Raw genomic sequence first — 17,562 nt, 5'->3', positions numbered from 1 at the left:
ATACTAGCAATATTATTGAGGTATGATTCCAACAGGTTTGATACCACACACGCCCAGGTTCAGAATTACCATTATGTAGTTGGGCACAGTTGTGTCTAGTACATGGGTATAATGGCTTCCCTACACTTATGAAATCCAGGGAAATGGAGCTTGAGTTTGTAGGGGCACCTTTCCTCATGAAGGGGAGCACTCACACACAGGTACCAGCGCCCTGCTCTCAGGGCTAGGAGGGCCTGCCATAGGGGTGACTTACAGTTCCCTGGTGCAGTAACCTGTAGTGAAAGGGTGCATGTGCCTCTTCACACATGCTGCAATGGGAGGCTTGCAGACACATTTTGCATGGGTTCCCATGGGTGGCACAATACATGCTGCAGCCCATGGGGAACCCCTGGGGTCCCAATGCCCTGGGCACCCAAGTACCATATACTAGGGACTTATATGGGGGCACCAGTATACCAATTGTGGGGTGTGCTAAGTCCTAAACAAACCAAATTTAGAGAGAGAGAGGACAGTCACTTGGGTCCTGGTTAGCAGGATCCCAGTGAACACAGTCAGACCACACTGACAGCAGGCAAAAAGTGGGGGTAACCAGGCCAAAAAGAGGGTACTTTCCTTCAAAGAGTGCTTTAGGCTCCGACACATAGCTTTCCAGGTTCTTGTAATTCTCTCTTTCCAAGACTATTACACCCATGATACCTTTGCTCTATAAGTTTATAAACCATTTCCTTTTGTAAATTTCAACTCTGCTCCCAGCCTGGCTGGACAGCCACAGACCATGGGAGCTTAGATGTTACCTGATGGGCCATTCTGGAAGGATGGGAGGGAAGAGCTGGACCCAACCTCACTTCCACCTTATCAGGCTGTGTCCTGTCCACACACAAAGGGTTGCATATCCCCCTGTGGAGTAGAGAGTCTGGAGCCAAGTCAGGAAGGGCAGGACATCTGTGCACTTCAAAGGCATGTCTTTGAAGTCTCTCCCACATCAAAGGCCCCATTCAGTACAAGAACTGAACCTCAGACAACACCACTTTAGTACACTTCAGGAACTGTGGATACTCTGCCAGGAAGGCTGTGCTGCTGAAGGACTGCCACTCTGCTGGACTTTACTCTGCTGGACTTGTGCTTTGCTGTGCTGACCTGCCGCTTGCTGTACTCTTGCCTTGGAGTGAGAAGGACTGAACCTGCATCTCTCCAATCTAGAATGACCCCAATGGCTAGTTGACTAGCTTCCTGATCTGAAGTCTCAGGGACATAAAACACTTTCAACCACCCTCCTTCTACACCTGGACTCTGCCATCAGTACAGTCTACCCTTTAAGTGCTGCCACCGTAGTCCTGGATCTTTTAAAGTGGGCCTAAGGTGCCTCACAGCGGAACAGACATCCTCTCTGCTGAGCGGCGCATCCTCGAGCAGAACCAACACCTCACCACTGTTGCGTGAATTGGGCCAGGAGCAAAGACTCACATCACCGCCACATCCCGCATCATGGGTTTGTTGCATCGCCTTCCGAAACGATGCTCTGCGACCCTTCCTCGGAGGCACCAGCCTCAACAACACTAAAGCTCTGCATTGCAGCTTCATCTGAACCAACGCATTGCCTCGGCTGTACAACGCTTCGCCAACACCAGCATTCGCATTGCAAAGCCCCTAAGACAAGATCCTCTATGTCAACGCAACAGGACCTCGCACCGCAGCCTCCCTGCATTTCAAAACAGATGTGTTGCATCAGCTGCATGACGGATCTTCAGTACTTTGTTCAGTGGGCGTAACTAGGTCCCAACTAGGTTGCTGTAGCCTGCCTGCGCCCCATCGTGGTCGGCCTGAACTAATTCCTTTGTTCAGATCCGGAGCAACTAGATATCTATGGTTGGCGCTTTCTGCTTCTAAGCACTATTCTACACGTTTATTCTTTGAAAATTCATAACTTGATTTCTACTAATTGGATTTTGTACTGATGTGGGATTCTCTTTGTGTAGTGTTTTCACTGTTTTCAGTTTGAAGTTTTGCACAAATACTTTACAGATTCCTTTCAAGTTAAGCCTGACTGCTCTGTGCCAAGCTACTAGAGGGCGAGCACAGGTTAACTTGGGGTTTGCTTGTGCCTTACACTAATAAGCACTGTGGTTGCTGCTTGACCAGGGCTCACACCTCAGTCAACCAACAACTCAATTTCTCACAACCACAAAATCCTCATTAAGCACCTGGCTTTAGGTGGAATTAAACAATCGGTGGAATCACATGCAGAAAGAATTAGAGAAATGAATTAACCCCTTGAAGAAGGGCTTTGGGTATAGCCCAAAACACATTAGTGACTAGGGAGTTAAATGATGTATGAATATTGGCAACAAAAAGGATATTTGCCTGAGAAGACAGGAAATGTTATGTTTAGACAAGATGGATTGAACAAATAAATAATAACAGAAAAACAGAAGAAAGAGTGGAATATGACTGCTTAGAACAAAAGAGAAAAACAAGGATTGGTCCTTTTGGTTGCGCTACCACTTGGGGGGCGTGGCCGGGAACATGGCAGCTGTCTGAGGAGCCAGTCGCGGAGGACGCTGCTCCTGAAAAGATATTGCAAAGTTAATATAATCCTTACCGGGGGCTAAAGCGTGACTGCAGGGGATTGTTTTTCCTTTTTTATCCGTTTTTTGATCCGGCGGGGCTGCAACGATGAAGGAGCTGACGGGGAGACAGCACTCTTGGGAGCACGGAGCTGCCCTGTTGCTGAGTGCCTCTCTGAAACTCAACCGGGTCAGAGAGGCAGCAGCTCGTGTTTCCCTCTAGGGGAATCAAGGCAGAGCCAGCACAAGTGTGGATATCGGTGGAAGCAAGAAGAACAGGTGCTTCAGGATTGTTCAGCAGGTTGAGGACTTGGGGACTTTTGAGTCTGGTAGGAAAGTACCAAGACTAGAAGTTTTTTTTCAGGTTTATGTTTTAAATACTGTAGAAACTTTGTTAGAACTTATGGTGGACAGGGTAAAGGGGCAGGTGGGGTTCGGGAAACAAGGGGGGAAGGTGGTGTTTATAAATTGTGTTGGACAAGTAGTGTATTCCCTCTATAGCGCTAAGAAAAGTAAGAAAAAAGTTGAAATTGAAAGTCTGTTACCCCTGCCCCAGAAATCGTCTTTTGTGAGAAGTAAAGCAGAGCAAGATAACAGTTCTGTTAGGAGGCAACTGGATGCAAAGAGTGTTGGTGGGCTGAGTTACAGGAAAGCTCATGTCACCCCTTCAGTTAGGTCTTATTTTAGATTATTGCCAGGCGCTCCCAGGGTGTTAGCCGGAGGGACTAATACGCAAGAGTTGGACAAAATGGATAGATTAGAGTTTGCCGCTAGTCCAGAGGGTAGAAGCTCAGACCTCCGGGTGGATGGGGGGGGGGGGAGGAGTGTGTTACAGCACCCTCTTCCTGTGAATTCCATAGAGAAGCAAGCAGAAGTGAATGCAGTGCAGGTTTTCCAACCTGTCGGAGAGGATCATGAGCAATCAATTGCAGATATGTTAAAAGCGTTATCTATGGAATTGAAGAGTGACTTTGAGACATCTAATGCTAATCAGGTGGAGATAAGGGGTCTCTGAAGATCTGGGAAAGAAAATTGATGATCTGGCAGGTCGTACTGCTGCTTTAGAGGAGGAAGTGGGGGTGTTAAGAATGGCGGTGGAAGAAAATAAGGAGCAGATAAGATATTTAAAAGAAGGAGAAACAGGGGTGATGGCTAAAATGGAATCCCTGGAAAATAATTTGAGGAGAAACAATTTGAGGTTTCTTAGGGTCCCGGAGGGGCTGGAAGAAGGTGACTTAAAATGCTTTATTTTAGCAACACAAAAGGATGATGGACGGAGTGCTGACAATTCAAACACTCACCCCCAGTCACAGATCTGGGTTTAATCCATCGCTATTTTGCTCACCATGCCACCCCAGTTTGGACCCAGCCATTTGCAAATCAGTCTTGACCCTGTTCCTCATGGGAACAGTCCAGCCCAAACTGCCAGGCCAGGTCCTCCCTGGACTGGAAACAAGCATCCTGGGACCGGTTTCAGGGTATCACCCTTCTTCAGCCAGGCTAGCTTGATTCCAGTGGCACAGTGAGCAAGGGACCCACGTCCGGGCATACCCTTCCCACATGGGGCAACTTTAGCAACACAAAAGGATGATGGACGGAGTGCTGACAATGCAAACACTCACCCCCAGTCACAGATCTGGGTTTAATCCATCGCTCTTTTGCTCACCATGCCACCCCAGTTTGGACCCAGCCATATGCAAATCAGTCTTGACCCTGTTCCTCATGGGAACAGTCCAGCCCGAACTGCTAAGCCAGGTCCTCCCTGGACCGGAAACAAGCATCCTGGGACCGTTTTCAGGGTATCACCCTTCTTCAGCCAGGCTAGCTTGATTCCAGTGGCACAGTGAGCAAGGGACCCACGTCTGGGCCTACCCTTCCCACTTGGGGCAACTTTAGCAACACAAAAGGATGATGGACGGAGTGCTGACAATGCAAACACTCACCCCCAGTCACAGATCTGGAAACAAGCATCCTGGGACCGGTTTCAGGGTATCACCCTTCTTCAGCTAGGCTAGCTTGATTCCAAACGATGGTTTAAGGCCCAGATCTCTGTACTGGGGGTGAATATTTGACATTGTTCAGCATTCCGTCCAACACTTGTTCTTTTTGCATTTGTCACCCTATGTGGGAAAGGTATGCCCAGACGTGGGTCCTGTGCTTCCCATGCCACTGGATTCAAGCTAGCCTGGCTGATGAGGGGTGAAACCCCGAAACCGGTCCTAGGATGCTTGTTTCCAGTCCAGGGAAGACCTGGCCTGGCCGTTCGGGCTGGACTGTTCCCATGGGGGAACAGGGTCAAGACTAATTTGCATATGGCTGGGTCCAAACTGGAATGGCATGGGCAGCAAAAAAACTATGGATTTAGGCCCAGATCTCTGTACTGGGGGTGAATGTTTGACATTGTTCAGCATTCCGTCCATCACTTGTTCTTTTTTTTCTTTTAAAGGGTTTATGGCGCGTCTGATAAAGCAAGAGGTGAATGTGGAAATATCAGAGGGAGACATTGCTAAAGATATTCAAAGGGTGCACCGGGTTCCGGCTAAAATGCCTCCCAGCAGGGTCAGACCAAGGAAAATCTTAGTTTATTTTCAGACATACTCCTTGAAGTAACATATTCTCGCCCAGGCGCTAAAAAAGGAAATCGTTGAAGGTAAACGGATCCCTTTTGAAATCAGGTCAGACCTTGCGGCTGTGACTTTGAATAAACAGCGGGAGCTGGGAAAAAGAATAGATATTCTGAGAAAACTGGGGGCTACGGCTCAGTTGAGATTTCCTGCGTCTCTAAAAGTCATGGTAAATAATAAGATGTGTAATTTTACAGATTGGAAGGAGGTGGACGAGTTGATTATGAAAATTGAGAAAGAAGGTAGGAATGAGGCTGGTCTAACCTAAGATTGGAATTTCCCCCCGGTAGGGAGGTACTGTGGGTAAGATCCTAACTTAGGAGCGGTGATCCTCCCTTGACCTTGGTCAGGTAAATGTTTGGGTGGGTTCCCACGGGAGGAGGGGGATTCGGTGGGGTGCAGGAGGAGGGTGGAGGGGGGCACTGGGTGGGGTGTAAAATAGTGGTAAAAAAGATTATTTTTGGTGTAAGTAGTCTGGGGGAAAGTGAGGGAGGGGTGGTGATGGTGAGCACTGGGTGGGGAGTATATTATGGGATAAAAAGATCCTCAATGTGGTAGGTGGACCTGGGGGGTGGGGCGGAAGAAGGTAGGCGGTCTGGATGTCAGAAAATGGCAATGAAGAACTTGAGACTCCTGTCCTGGAATGTAAATGATCTCAGGGTAAAGAGTAGGCAGAAAAGGTTGGTGCAATATTTGAGTGATGTCCCGTTTGAGGTCTTGATTTTACAAGAGACTCATCTTTCCAGGGAGGAATGTTTTGAAGTTTTTGAGACATGCGGGTGGGTCCAGCAGATAGCTAGTTCAAATTGTTTGAGTGGTAGTAAAGGAGTGGCTGTTCTAATTAATAAACATGCCAGTATTTTTTTTCAGGAAGGCCCCATAGATAACTCGGGGAGGTGGGTGGTGGGGAAGCTGTTTGCTTTTGAATACTGCGTTACTTTGGTAGGATATTACGGTCCTAATAGGGAAGATGTAGGCCCTTTAAGGGAACTATCAGATTCTCTTCTACAATATTTAGATCCAGTTATATGGACTGGTGATTTCAATGTTGTTTTGAATTACGAATTAGATAGATCTGCGGGTAGTAGGTCCAAAGTAAACGAGAAAATGCAGGGTCAGATTCGGGTAATGATGTCCCAATGGGGGTTATATGATGTTTGGAGGGATAAAAGGGGGTCAAGAGAGAGGTTATTCTTATTATAATAAGAAGTATCGGCATCAGTCCAAAATTGACTATTTCCTGTTGGATATTGGTTTGAGGGACTTGGTTGAATCAATTGTACATTTACCAGACCACTCAGTGTTTAGTTTAGTTCTTAGGTTGCCAACAAAAAGGAGGGAACATAGGTGGACTCTAGATAGAACCTTGCTTCTGGAGGATGAGGTGGTTACAGAAACGCGGGCGGATTCAGAGCAATTTTTTAGGATAAACTTGGGTTCAGGTCCTTTAGCGAGAGTTTGGGATCCATTTAAGGCCTTTTTGGGGGGGATGTCTGATTAGGATTGCTGCATATAGGAGGAAATTATATAATGAAGAAATAAGTAGGTTGGAGACTCAAATACAACAATGTGAGCAGGGAATGTTAAGTAAGGAGCAGGGTGAAGAGTTGGACAACTGTAAAGCAACGTCAGACAGCTAGTTTGGAGTTGGCAGCACTTTTGGATCGCAGGGTTAGATGGAGATGTGAGGCTAATAGGGTGATGCATTTCGAGTATAGTGAGAATAGCAGTAAATTGTTGGCTTGGAAGATAAAATCAGATAGGGCTAGGAATCGGGTGACAGAAATTCGAGATGAGGTCTCGGGTGAGATTAGCAAAGGTACTGAGCAGGTGGAAGAGGGTTTTTTAAAATTTGTTTAAGGATTTATATACGGAAGATTTGAAGCCGTCGGAGAAGAAATTGAAGGAGTGGCTTGGGGAATTAGAGTTACCGACTCTGGATGAAGAGGAGAGAAGGTTGGTTAGTGAGGTAGAAAGGGTCATCTCAGCTGGTAAATTGGGGAAGGCAGCAGGACCAGACAGGTTACCGATGGAGGTTTATCGAGCTCTGGGTAGCAACATTTTAAAAAACCTGAAGCAATTATGTGACAAGATTATGGGGAGATGAGAATCTTCCTCCTTCTTGGAAAGAGGCGATTATTACACTAATTCTAAAGCCCGGTAAGGACCATAGGAAGTGTGATTTATATTGCCCAATATCACTGTTAAACTGTGACTATAAAATCTTTGCTAAACTCCTGACTGACAGATTAGCGATGGTGATGGGGAAGCTCATACATACAGACCAGAGAGGGTTTCTGAAAGGCAGGCATATGCATGAATTGACACAGGGATTGGTAGGGTCGATTGATTTAGCTAGATCATTGCAAATGCCTTTGGCAGTGGTAATGGTGGATGCAACAAAAGCATTCAATAGGGTTAATTGGAGTTACTTGATGATGGTTTGTGAATCATATAAAATAGGAGGCCAATTTATTAGAATATTGAAGAAAATCTATCAGGACCCAAGCGCAAGAATTTTGGTTAACGGTACACTTACTCCTTTAGTAAAGATAGAAAGAGGGACGAGACAGGGGTGCCCATTATCCCCTCTATTATTTGATGTTTATATTGAACCATTAGCCTGTAGAATTAGGAGAGATAAAAGAATACCGCCTTTTCGGTGTGGAGCCCTGGTTAAGAAGGTCTCTTTATATGCGGATGATCTAATGATTTATACAACAAACCTAAGCCAGGCTAATTCAGTTCTACAAGTGTTAACGGAGGATTTTGGGGGGATCTCTGGTTATGCGGTTAACAATCAAAAGACCGAAATTATGGCATGGAACTAAATGATGAGGTAGCAAATGTAAAAAAATAAGTCAAATATTTGGGGATTACGGTGACACAGGATATATGTAAAATGGCTGAAATAAACCTTGCTCGGGTTATGAGGGAGGTGGACCTCTTACTGAGGAAATGGCTAAATCTTCCACTAACTATGATAGGTCGGATTAATGTGGTAAAAATTGTGAAAGTCCCTAAATTAACTTTCATTTTCAATGCACTGCCATTAATGTTTAACAAGGTTGCTTTAAAGAAATTGCAGGGGAAAATTAGTAGTTTTATTTGGGCATCAAAAGGTGTGCGTATATCATGGAAAGAGCTCAGGAGAAAGAAAGAAAAAGGTGGTTTGGCAGCTCCTGATACACAGTACTATGCTTGGGCATATCTGTTAAAAAATGTAAGACAGAGTTTTGTTGCATGTCATCGTTCTGAGCTGGGGGGGCATTAACTGTTATGATGGAATGCCAGGAGGCTCAGAGAAGTTTTTTGTATAAGTTTGGGGATCCGAAGTTCTTTAAAAAAAAAATATTTAAGATATTATATGATTGGGCAGGGTTGTGGTATGAGCTGAGGAAGATTGCAAAGTTGTCATATTATAATGAAGATGCGCCGATCTGGGACTCTCCTGGTTCCCCGGATTGGACTAAAGAAGCCCTGGCTATTCCCCTGAAAGAGGCAGGTTTGTTGCAATGGAAACATCTTTTTTATAATGGTGAATTTAGAGACTTTGATAATCTTAATATTGAGGTAGGAGGAGGGCTGTCTAAGTTTAAATACCTTCAGATGAAGTCCTGGGCTGGGAATGTAACAGAGGAAGTGGGAAGTACTAATGGACTGGTGGACCTGATGCAGCTGGATACCTCGATGAAGAAGGAAGTGGCGAAATGGTATTGGCTGATGCTGGATATTGTGGATGGGGAATTTAATCTCCCGGAAGAAATCTGGAGGGTGTGCTTGCCGGAGCCTCAGCTTAAAGACCTTTGGCAAGTATCTACTACACTTTTGTAGAATACTGTTAAACCTGCTGCGTTAAGGAGAAATCATCTAGTCTCTATCCACAGAGCCTTCTGGACTCCCAAAAAATTGTCCAGGCTGAGACAAGACAACGTGGTGAGGTGTAAGAAGTGTGGTTCTGCATCAGCTGATGATTTACATATGTTTATTGACTGCCCTTTACTTCATATGTTTTGCCAAGAGGTGGGAGATGCAGTTAATGACATTCTTCCCTCAAGCCCAAAGGTAAGACCGTCCATTGTGATGTTCGGCTGCTCAGATGAGACACGGAAGATGGGTAGAGATGGAGCTAAACTGTTGTTTTATATGATGCTTGTGGCGAGAAGGGAGATTTGTAGGAAATGGATCAGCCCTGTCCCCCCTACTTTCATTGAATGGAAAAATTCTCTAATTTACTGTTATAAAGTTTGTAAGAGGAACAGATTTTGGAATCCGTTGAAGCATTGGTTGGGAAGAGGGGAGGTATAAATAGATAAGAGGTGATCCTATGATTATGTCCTTCCCTCTGCTTTCCGCACCAGAGTTTTGGATGGAAGGCCTGTCCCGGACAGGGGTGACGAGGTCAGGGTTCGGAGGAGTGGAGGTGGGTGAGAACCTTTGCTGCCTCCCCACCTTCCCTCCCCCACTACTGGTCATGTGAGGGAAATTTGGAAGATATACGAGGATCAAAAAAAAAAAAAAAAGATTTGATGATTCTGAAGATTGGTAGACCTCCAAACGGGAATGCCGGAAAATAGAGAGGAAGTGGCACCACGATCCAACAGAGAGCAACCACGCAGCCCTCAAGACAGCCATCCGCAAGCACCACCAGCTCATCAGGCCTACCAAAAAATCCTTCTACAAAGATTGCATCGACAGCAACGCCCACGACAGCAAAGAGCTCTTCAGCTTCATCAAAGAACTCACCAACCCCAGGTCATGCTCCACAGACCCCCCTCCATTGCAAGACCTCTGCAACTCCCTTGCCACCTTCTTCAATCGCAAGATCACGGAAATCCATGTCAGCTTCAATTCCTCGCCCCCCACGACCATCACGACCACCACCAACCCCAACGCACCCAACCACACCAACCTCCTGCTCTCCTGGACCCACATCAACGACGAGGAACTCCTTCCGACCCCTGCCCCACCATGTCTTTAACAAAGCGAGCCCCATCATCGGCCCCCAACTTCGCATGATCATCAACAGCTCCTTCGAGACCGCCACCTTCCTGAGGAGCTGGAAGCACACCAAAGTCAACGCCCTGAAAAAGAAACCCAAAGCTGACTCCGAAGACCCCAAGAATTACCGACCCATCTCCCTCCTTCCCTTTCCGGCAAAGGTCATCGAAAAAATCATCAATGGCCAACTGACCCGCTACCTAGAGGACAACAACACACTGGACATCTCCCAATCCGGATTCCGTAGGAACCACAGCACAGAGACCGCCCTCATCGCCACAACCGACAACATCAGGTCGATGCTCGATAAAGGCGAAACCGCAGCCCTCATCCTCCTAGAACTCTTGACTGCCTTTGACACTGTCTGCCACCACACCCTATGCACTCGCCTCTATGATGTCGGAATCCGCCACAAGGCCCTGGACTGGATCACATCCTTCCTCTCCGGCAGAACTCAGAAAGTCCACCTCCCTCCTTTCCTGTCTGAAGCCACCAAGACCATCTGCGGCGTTCCCCAAGGGTCTTCCCTCAGTCCAACTCTTTTTAACATCTACATGGCACCGCTCGCTAACATCCTCCGATCCCACAACCTCAACATCGTCTCCTACGCCGACGACACCCAGCTGATCCTCTCACTCACCAAAGACCCTGCCACTGCCAAAACCAACCTCCACGACGGAATACATGCCATCGCAAACTGGATGGAGAAGAGCCGCCTCAAACTTAACTCGGAACAGACAGAGATCCTCATCCTCGGCTCCAAACGCTCTGCATGGGATGACTCCTGGGGGTCAGACACCCTAGGAACTGCACCTACACCCACCACCCACGCTCGCAATCTAGGCTTTATCCTGGACTCATCGCTCACCTTGACCCATTAAGTCAACGCCGTTTCACCTTCAAGCTTCAACACCCTCTGCATGCTTCGCAAGATCTTCAGATGGATCCCCATCGAAACAAGAAGGACTGTCACCCACACCCTCGTCAGCAGCAGACTGGACTATGGCAACGCGCTCTATGCAGGAACCACAGCCGAGCTCCTGAAGAATCTTCAACGTATCCAGAATGCCTCCGCACGCCTCATCCTCAACATCCCATGCCGCAACCACATCTCAGCCCACCTCAGAGACCTACACTGGCTTCCAGTCACCATGAGGATCACCTTCAAACTCCTCATCTACGCCCACAAAGCTCTTCACAACACGGGCCCTGCCTACCTCAATGAGCGACTCACCTTCCATGCTCCCACCCGCCAGCTCCGCTCCGCCGAGCTTGCCCTCGCCGCCGTCCCTCGCATCCATTGAACTACAGCCGGCGGCAGATGCTTTTCCCACCTCGCCGCCTACGACAGACCCAGGACCTCCTGACCTTCAGGAAACGCCTCAAGACCTGGCTATTCGAGCAGTAGCAGATCTTCCCACCCCCACCCCCCTTTTTTCAGCACCTTGAGACCCTGGCGGGTGAGTAGCACACTTTACAAATGTTTGATTGATTGACTGGTTGATAGGTATAGATCGACACAAGAAGAAGATGCCACAAACCCCAGAGATGACAAAAGAGATCACACAAATCCCAGGAGGGGAAGATGCTTGAAGTACATAACATGGAGGCCTGTGGGTTACAATTTAGCAGCAAAAGTCCTGAAATGGTTAGTTGCAGTTGAGGACAGCAACCTCAAACACAAGATGTGGATTGAGATATTTCTAACGGCTAGAGTGGGAACACATGCATTGAAGGAGGGGTGCAGAGTATCCTTTGTGCACATCAAGAACTGTTTGATTCCGAAAGATTTACTGGTGAGTGGGGCTCAGGCTCATTGGCAGGGCAGATGGTGGGTCTGATAAGGTTAGCACTACTGTATAGGACGAGGGAAACATAATAGATGGTTAGGCTAAAGCCTTTGAACCTATGTGAGGGACAATTAAGTGGAGGTGACAGCCAGGTGTGTTCCCTAGTTACTCCCTTGGCCTGCGATATGGGTCAGTCAGAACTACAGATGGTCCTGTTGTGCCAGACTTCGGACAAAGAACAGGACACCTCAAAGGGCTCAACAATCATAACATGAAATTCAAAGGGTCAGCCACTAAACCACATCTGTGTCTAAATGTGGACTATAAAAGGAACACAAGATCCACAAATTGTTAATCAACGTAAAAAGAAGATCGCCAAGACTTTAAGCTGCTGCAACCAGAATGGACCTCAGTGCCAGTCTGCCAGTCTCTTTGTCAGGTCTGGAGAAGTTTGATCTGGCAGAGGCATCTGTTGGGACAAAAAAGTCCTGACAGACAAGCACCTTTACCCTGAGTGCCCCGCTGCATTGATATCTGTATCCCTGGTGCTGATATTGTTGGTCATGGGAGAACGTGGATCATGCATGTGTGCCATGGCCTATATCAAGCATGTGTGCCTTGGCCTATTGATGTCTTGCGACAATGCGATCTGCTTAGACTGGGAGGGGCGCACCAATTGCTACCGTTGTGAGGGTACAGTGCTATTGCACTTTCCTGGAGTTAAGTGATACAAGCATGGTGGTGTTAGCATATCCTTTTTGTGTTTTATAGTATCAGTAATGTGAACAGGCTTTTTACCTAGGTCCCTGGAGTTGGGCCTACTGTCCCACCCGTGTGGAGTTCTGTTGCTGGGTACTTAAAATACTCTTACCCTGTACAAAGTGCGTGCAGCACCAGATAGCGTGTGATACTTGCATGTGTGTGTCTGGTTGCATGTGTGTGTCTGGTTGCATGTGTGTGCCCGGTTGCACGTGTATGCCTGTGAATGGTACTTAAGAGAGGCCTGTGGGTTCCATTTTGGAAAGGTGAGGGCTTCTACCCCCAAACAGATGTGCAATGCTGCCATTCTTAGGGAATGGGGTGGGCCACACACACTGAAGGTAAATTAGCAAAGAATCTTCTATGTACGTCAATGGGCTCTTTGATTCTAGGAAATGTTACTGGTCAGTGAGGCCTGGACTCATAGTCTGGAAGACCTCTGAACTGGTAAGATTGGCACAAATAGGGAATCTGCTCGAAAGGAAGGATTTGTCTTTTGAACCTTTATGGGGTATATTTCAACTGAGGCTGACAGCCAGGTGTAATCCCTGGATACTCCCTTGGCCTGTGTTGAGGGCCACTCATAACTAGAGCCACTCATGCTATGGCAGACTGTCCCTTTGACATAGGAAAGAAGTGCAGTGGAGAGCGTACTTTAAAAGAGCGGACACTCCCAACACAGATTTCAAACACCAGACATTAAATCACAAATAGATTTGTACTATAAAGGTGGGAGTATGAGCCCCATCCTTTGATGAACACCACTGTATCATCAGGAGAGAGAAGATCGCTAAGACTTCTAGCTGCTGGAACCAAGACCACTTCCAACGAGCCTGTAGCACCAGATTTCTGCCTGCATGCCAAAAGAAGTGTACCCTGTGAGGAGGAGAAGAGCCTCTGGAGGGAGCAAAGCCCAGCAGGGATCCTGTCAAGGGGATCCCAGTGAGAGACGTGTGAGACGCCCACTGACATCTCTGGTGAGATGCCTGGTCAAGACTGTTGTGAGAGTGCAGGTCATCTGCCCCTTTGTTGTCAAATTGGCAACCTCTGTACGTCATTGTGAAGATTAGGGATGTGGCCCTTGCTGTGCTGTAACCCAGAGAATGCCATATGCCAGGTGGGGGCCTACCATGAACATTAGGGCCCAGAGGATCCTTTCTGGAAGATCTATAGCGAAGGACCTGCCCTAGAGACCACTGTTCATGTCAAGGTTTACCCAAAGCCAAGGAAGTCATGGAGGAGACATCCAAAACTCCTGCGGGCTGCCCAGGGACTGCAGCAGCCAGGACACGTCATTGAAAAAGGACCACAAAATGCAGCGGTCTTCCAGCATCAAGAGGGTGTATCACAAGACAGCACTCCCCAGTCCTTCCTGCACTCAGTGGCTGCCCTGTTAGGCCATTCAGCTTCTCTGGGACTTGCACAAACGTACCGCTTGGTGCTGCTTAATTAACTCTCAATACCAGAAGAAGACGTTATTGCATGTTGAATAGCATAGGCCACACCTGAAAGTCACCTCCATTATTGAATAGGGAATAACCAAATCCATCCATTAGAAGGGAAGAGGCACTAGGAGACACTGTCCAGGACGACGTGCCAACCATTAGAGATGGTGGATACTATTTAGTGTGCTGTGTATATAGTTTGTGTGCTTACATTAAATACTCCTTTTCGTCACAAAAGTGAGTATTCAATTGGACAATCAGGTTACTGGGGCTACTGTTAGTATTCAGAGTCTGGTGACTATGTATGCCTTACATCGACCTTCCACCAGAAAAGTCTTGAATTACTCAATCCAGGCTACCACTGAGAGTCAGGTGCGGAGAGGCAGTACTTGGCTGAGTTATTCAGGACCCATAGCAGGTCAGTGCCTCAAACAGCCTCAAAATACCGCAGTAAAAGGCCACAACACTCATGCTTGGGCCCAACAATCCTTTCTTGCCACATGACCAGCACACAAAATGGCAACCATACTTTCTTGCATAATGGCATCTCTCCGAGTCCTCTGAAGATTTCTGCAGCCTCACTCAAACAGTAGGGGTTGCCTTACCACTTACTCACTGTATCTCAAGAGATCTGCAAAGGTAGAGTTTCGGAGTACACTATTTGATGAGATAATCTTCCATCTCACTCTTTCCTAGTGGACATTAGGAGAAAGGACACCCCAGGGTACAGCCACTGCTCAAGTTACACTGCGGCTACTATAGTAATGCCCTCTTCCACATGTTTCTCTTCTCCTACTGGCTTACTATGGGAACATAATCTCCACTGTAATGAAGTGGCTACACTTTCACAGGAGCCACAGCAGTCAACATGCATTATTGTATTTTCTTCCATGTGAGAACAGGATGCATCCGCAGAAACTGCTTTGAAAACAAAAGGGAGGGTGTTCTCAACGAGGAATTGCTTTGGGGGAAAGAAAAAAAAACGATTATCTCTGATGTTTCGCTCAATCTTCTTTATAGGTAGCAGCCATCTTGCTGCCACTGCCATATTCCTTCTAAATAATAGAATTATGGTAGCAATAGACCACTGCTACTCACATGTTGATTATCTATAGTACTTCTGGTACCCCAAACTTACAGAAGTTCCCATAACTCAGTATCAAAAGAAAACTGACATTTTAAATATGGTTTCTTACAAAATGTTGGCAGTGAAAATACAATAAAAATTCAAGTTGTATTTTTTAAAGTGACTTTGGAATTACTTTGTAAATGACTTGCAAAAGTTGAATGCTTTCAGCTTACAAATAAATACATACCTCAGAATCAGAAACAACATCGACATCATTTCCAACGGAGTCAATGAAATCATACGCCATTCCAAAGCTACAAGAGATGAATGTAAATTGTAAAAATACAGTAAGGGAATATAATGCTGCTCTACTAAATAAATGTGCATTAAACAAAACTCTTTGAAACCGTAAACTGAAACATACAGAATGTCAATACCATAAGCACATTCCAGGTGGACACATGGAAAGACAAAGTGCATTTATCAGTGTAGATGCATTCAACAACCCAGACATCATACTTTACATTGTATGTGACGAACGAAAAGAGGGATATGGTGATTCAGACATTCAAATCTATTCTGAAAAGGATTTTAAACAGCACAGCCATACAAAGTGCAAGAATAAATCTTTGTTCACTATATCGAAAAGGCTAATGTTCCAGCTATGGTAAGAGAGGGTACTGGTAATTCCCTGTAAAAAAAAAAAAAAATAGAAAAAAAAGAACGAAACAAAAGCTATTCCTATATCGTTCTCTTCACCATACCTAAATTCAAGAATCTTAGACTCCAAGAAAATAGTTATAAATCCCATGTAGGTATATCCCATCTCACTTCTTCCATAACATTGTTCTATGAGAAAGGTGAATGATCTGAACAAAAGTCTTGTTTTTATGTATTATTACGAGTATCAGTTCTTAACATCTTTTGCATAAAATCACCAGCAATCTTTTGTTGCAGACTGGCACTTAATTTTGCTCATCAGACTTTGCCCCAGAGAAAGAAAAAGACTAAGGAGGGGAAGGAGGACAAAAAAAGACAGTAACAAAGGAAAAAAGAAAGGATGAAAAACGCTGAAATAGTGAGACAGAGGGACAGGGAGTTTCTTGTGGTGCCTGAAAGGGACACGCGGTAGAATCAAGACTATGCATCCTTATTTTTTCAGGGCCCCTGACATTCGACAACTCTGAGCAAAACTTGGGGCACAGGAACTTATTATTTTACAAATTAATCACCAGTGCTTAATCGGAAGAAGTGGAGGCAGGAAAGGACGACTGACCCTCATTTCTGGGGACTGGCACTTGTTTTTCTTCATCAGACTTTCACTGAGAGCGCGAGAGAAACACAAAATAAGAAAGAAAGAGGAAGAGAAAGACAGAAAAACAGTGGCAAGAAGGAATAAGGAATGAAAAAACTTGGAAGCGTTAAATAAAGGGGTAGGGAGTGTCTGGATGTGGGAAAAAACACAAGATGCAATCGAAGCCACTCAGCCTTGGTATTCAGGACCACCGACATTGGTAGCACCGGGTGTGGGCTACTGAGCAAACGTTTTGTTCCTTGTTGTTTTACAAAGTAAGCAAACCTGGTAATTGTGTCCTGTGCAGCTAAATATAGGCAAAATACCAGAGTAGCCAGCAGGTGTTGCATGTACCCTCCCACCCAACAAGTCCAAGTCTAGATGGATGGAGTACAAACCTGTTATACTCTATGACATCCTACTTTGAGAGATCAATTATTTATCTAATTCAGGTTCTAAAATACAAATGAAGCCATCCATCCACAATTAGCTAAGTCTTCATTGTTAAAAGATAACAAGCACTGTCAATACCAATAGGTCACATCTATGCAAGAGCTATTGGCTTTGCCAATGTGTTTTAGCAATGTTGTTCACCAGCGTGGCTGCTGTTCAGCATAGCTAAAAGTTAGTGACGTAAAGGAGAGTGTCCTTGAGTGTCGTAGATTGGAATGGCGAAGATTGGAGGACAATGTTATAGAGAGGAGTGGCAGAGAATGTCGTGTATTGGAATGGCATAGTGTGGAGTTGCCTTCAGTGGCATGGACTGGAGTGGCAAAGTAGAGTGGTGTGGTGTAGCGTGCATTGGCGTAGAGTATTGCAGAGTAAAGTGGCATAGACTGTAGTGTCATTGAGTGCAGTGGCACTGAATTCAACAGCATACAATGCAGCGCCACAGAATGCAGTGGCGCAGAGTAGAGTGGCGTAAAGTGGTGCGGACTGGGGTATAGTAAAGCGATGCAGAGAGCAGTGGCGCAGAATCGAGTAGTGTCAAGTGGCACAGGCTGTAGAGTAGAAAC

The 17,562-nt window shown here is 46.1% G+C and overlaps 1 protein-coding gene across 2 annotated transcripts in view; it reads right to left on the bottom strand.

The window, feature by feature from the left end:
* The window catches only part of EDRF1 (erythroid differentiation regulatory factor 1), a 403,030-nt gene that overhangs the window by 352,475 nt on the left and 32,993 nt on the right, over positions 1-17,562 (bottom strand). For both annotated transcript variants that reach the window (XM_069239693.1, XM_069239694.1), the window contains exon 3: positions 15,500-15,566. In XM_069239693.1, coding sequence (XP_069095794.1) covers positions 15,500-15,566 — 67 coding nt within the window. The remainder of the gene's footprint in view (positions 1-15,499; positions 15,567-17,562) is intronic.

The sequence above is a fragment of the Pleurodeles waltl genome, chromosome 6 (genome assembly GCF_031143425.1).
Source record: "Pleurodeles waltl isolate 20211129_DDA chromosome 6, aPleWal1.hap1.20221129, whole genome shotgun sequence".
In the NCBI taxonomy this organism is placed as follows: Eukaryota; Metazoa; Chordata; class Amphibia; order Caudata; family Salamandridae; genus Pleurodeles; species Pleurodeles waltl.
This window is presented reverse-complemented; position numbering and strand designations above follow the sequence as displayed.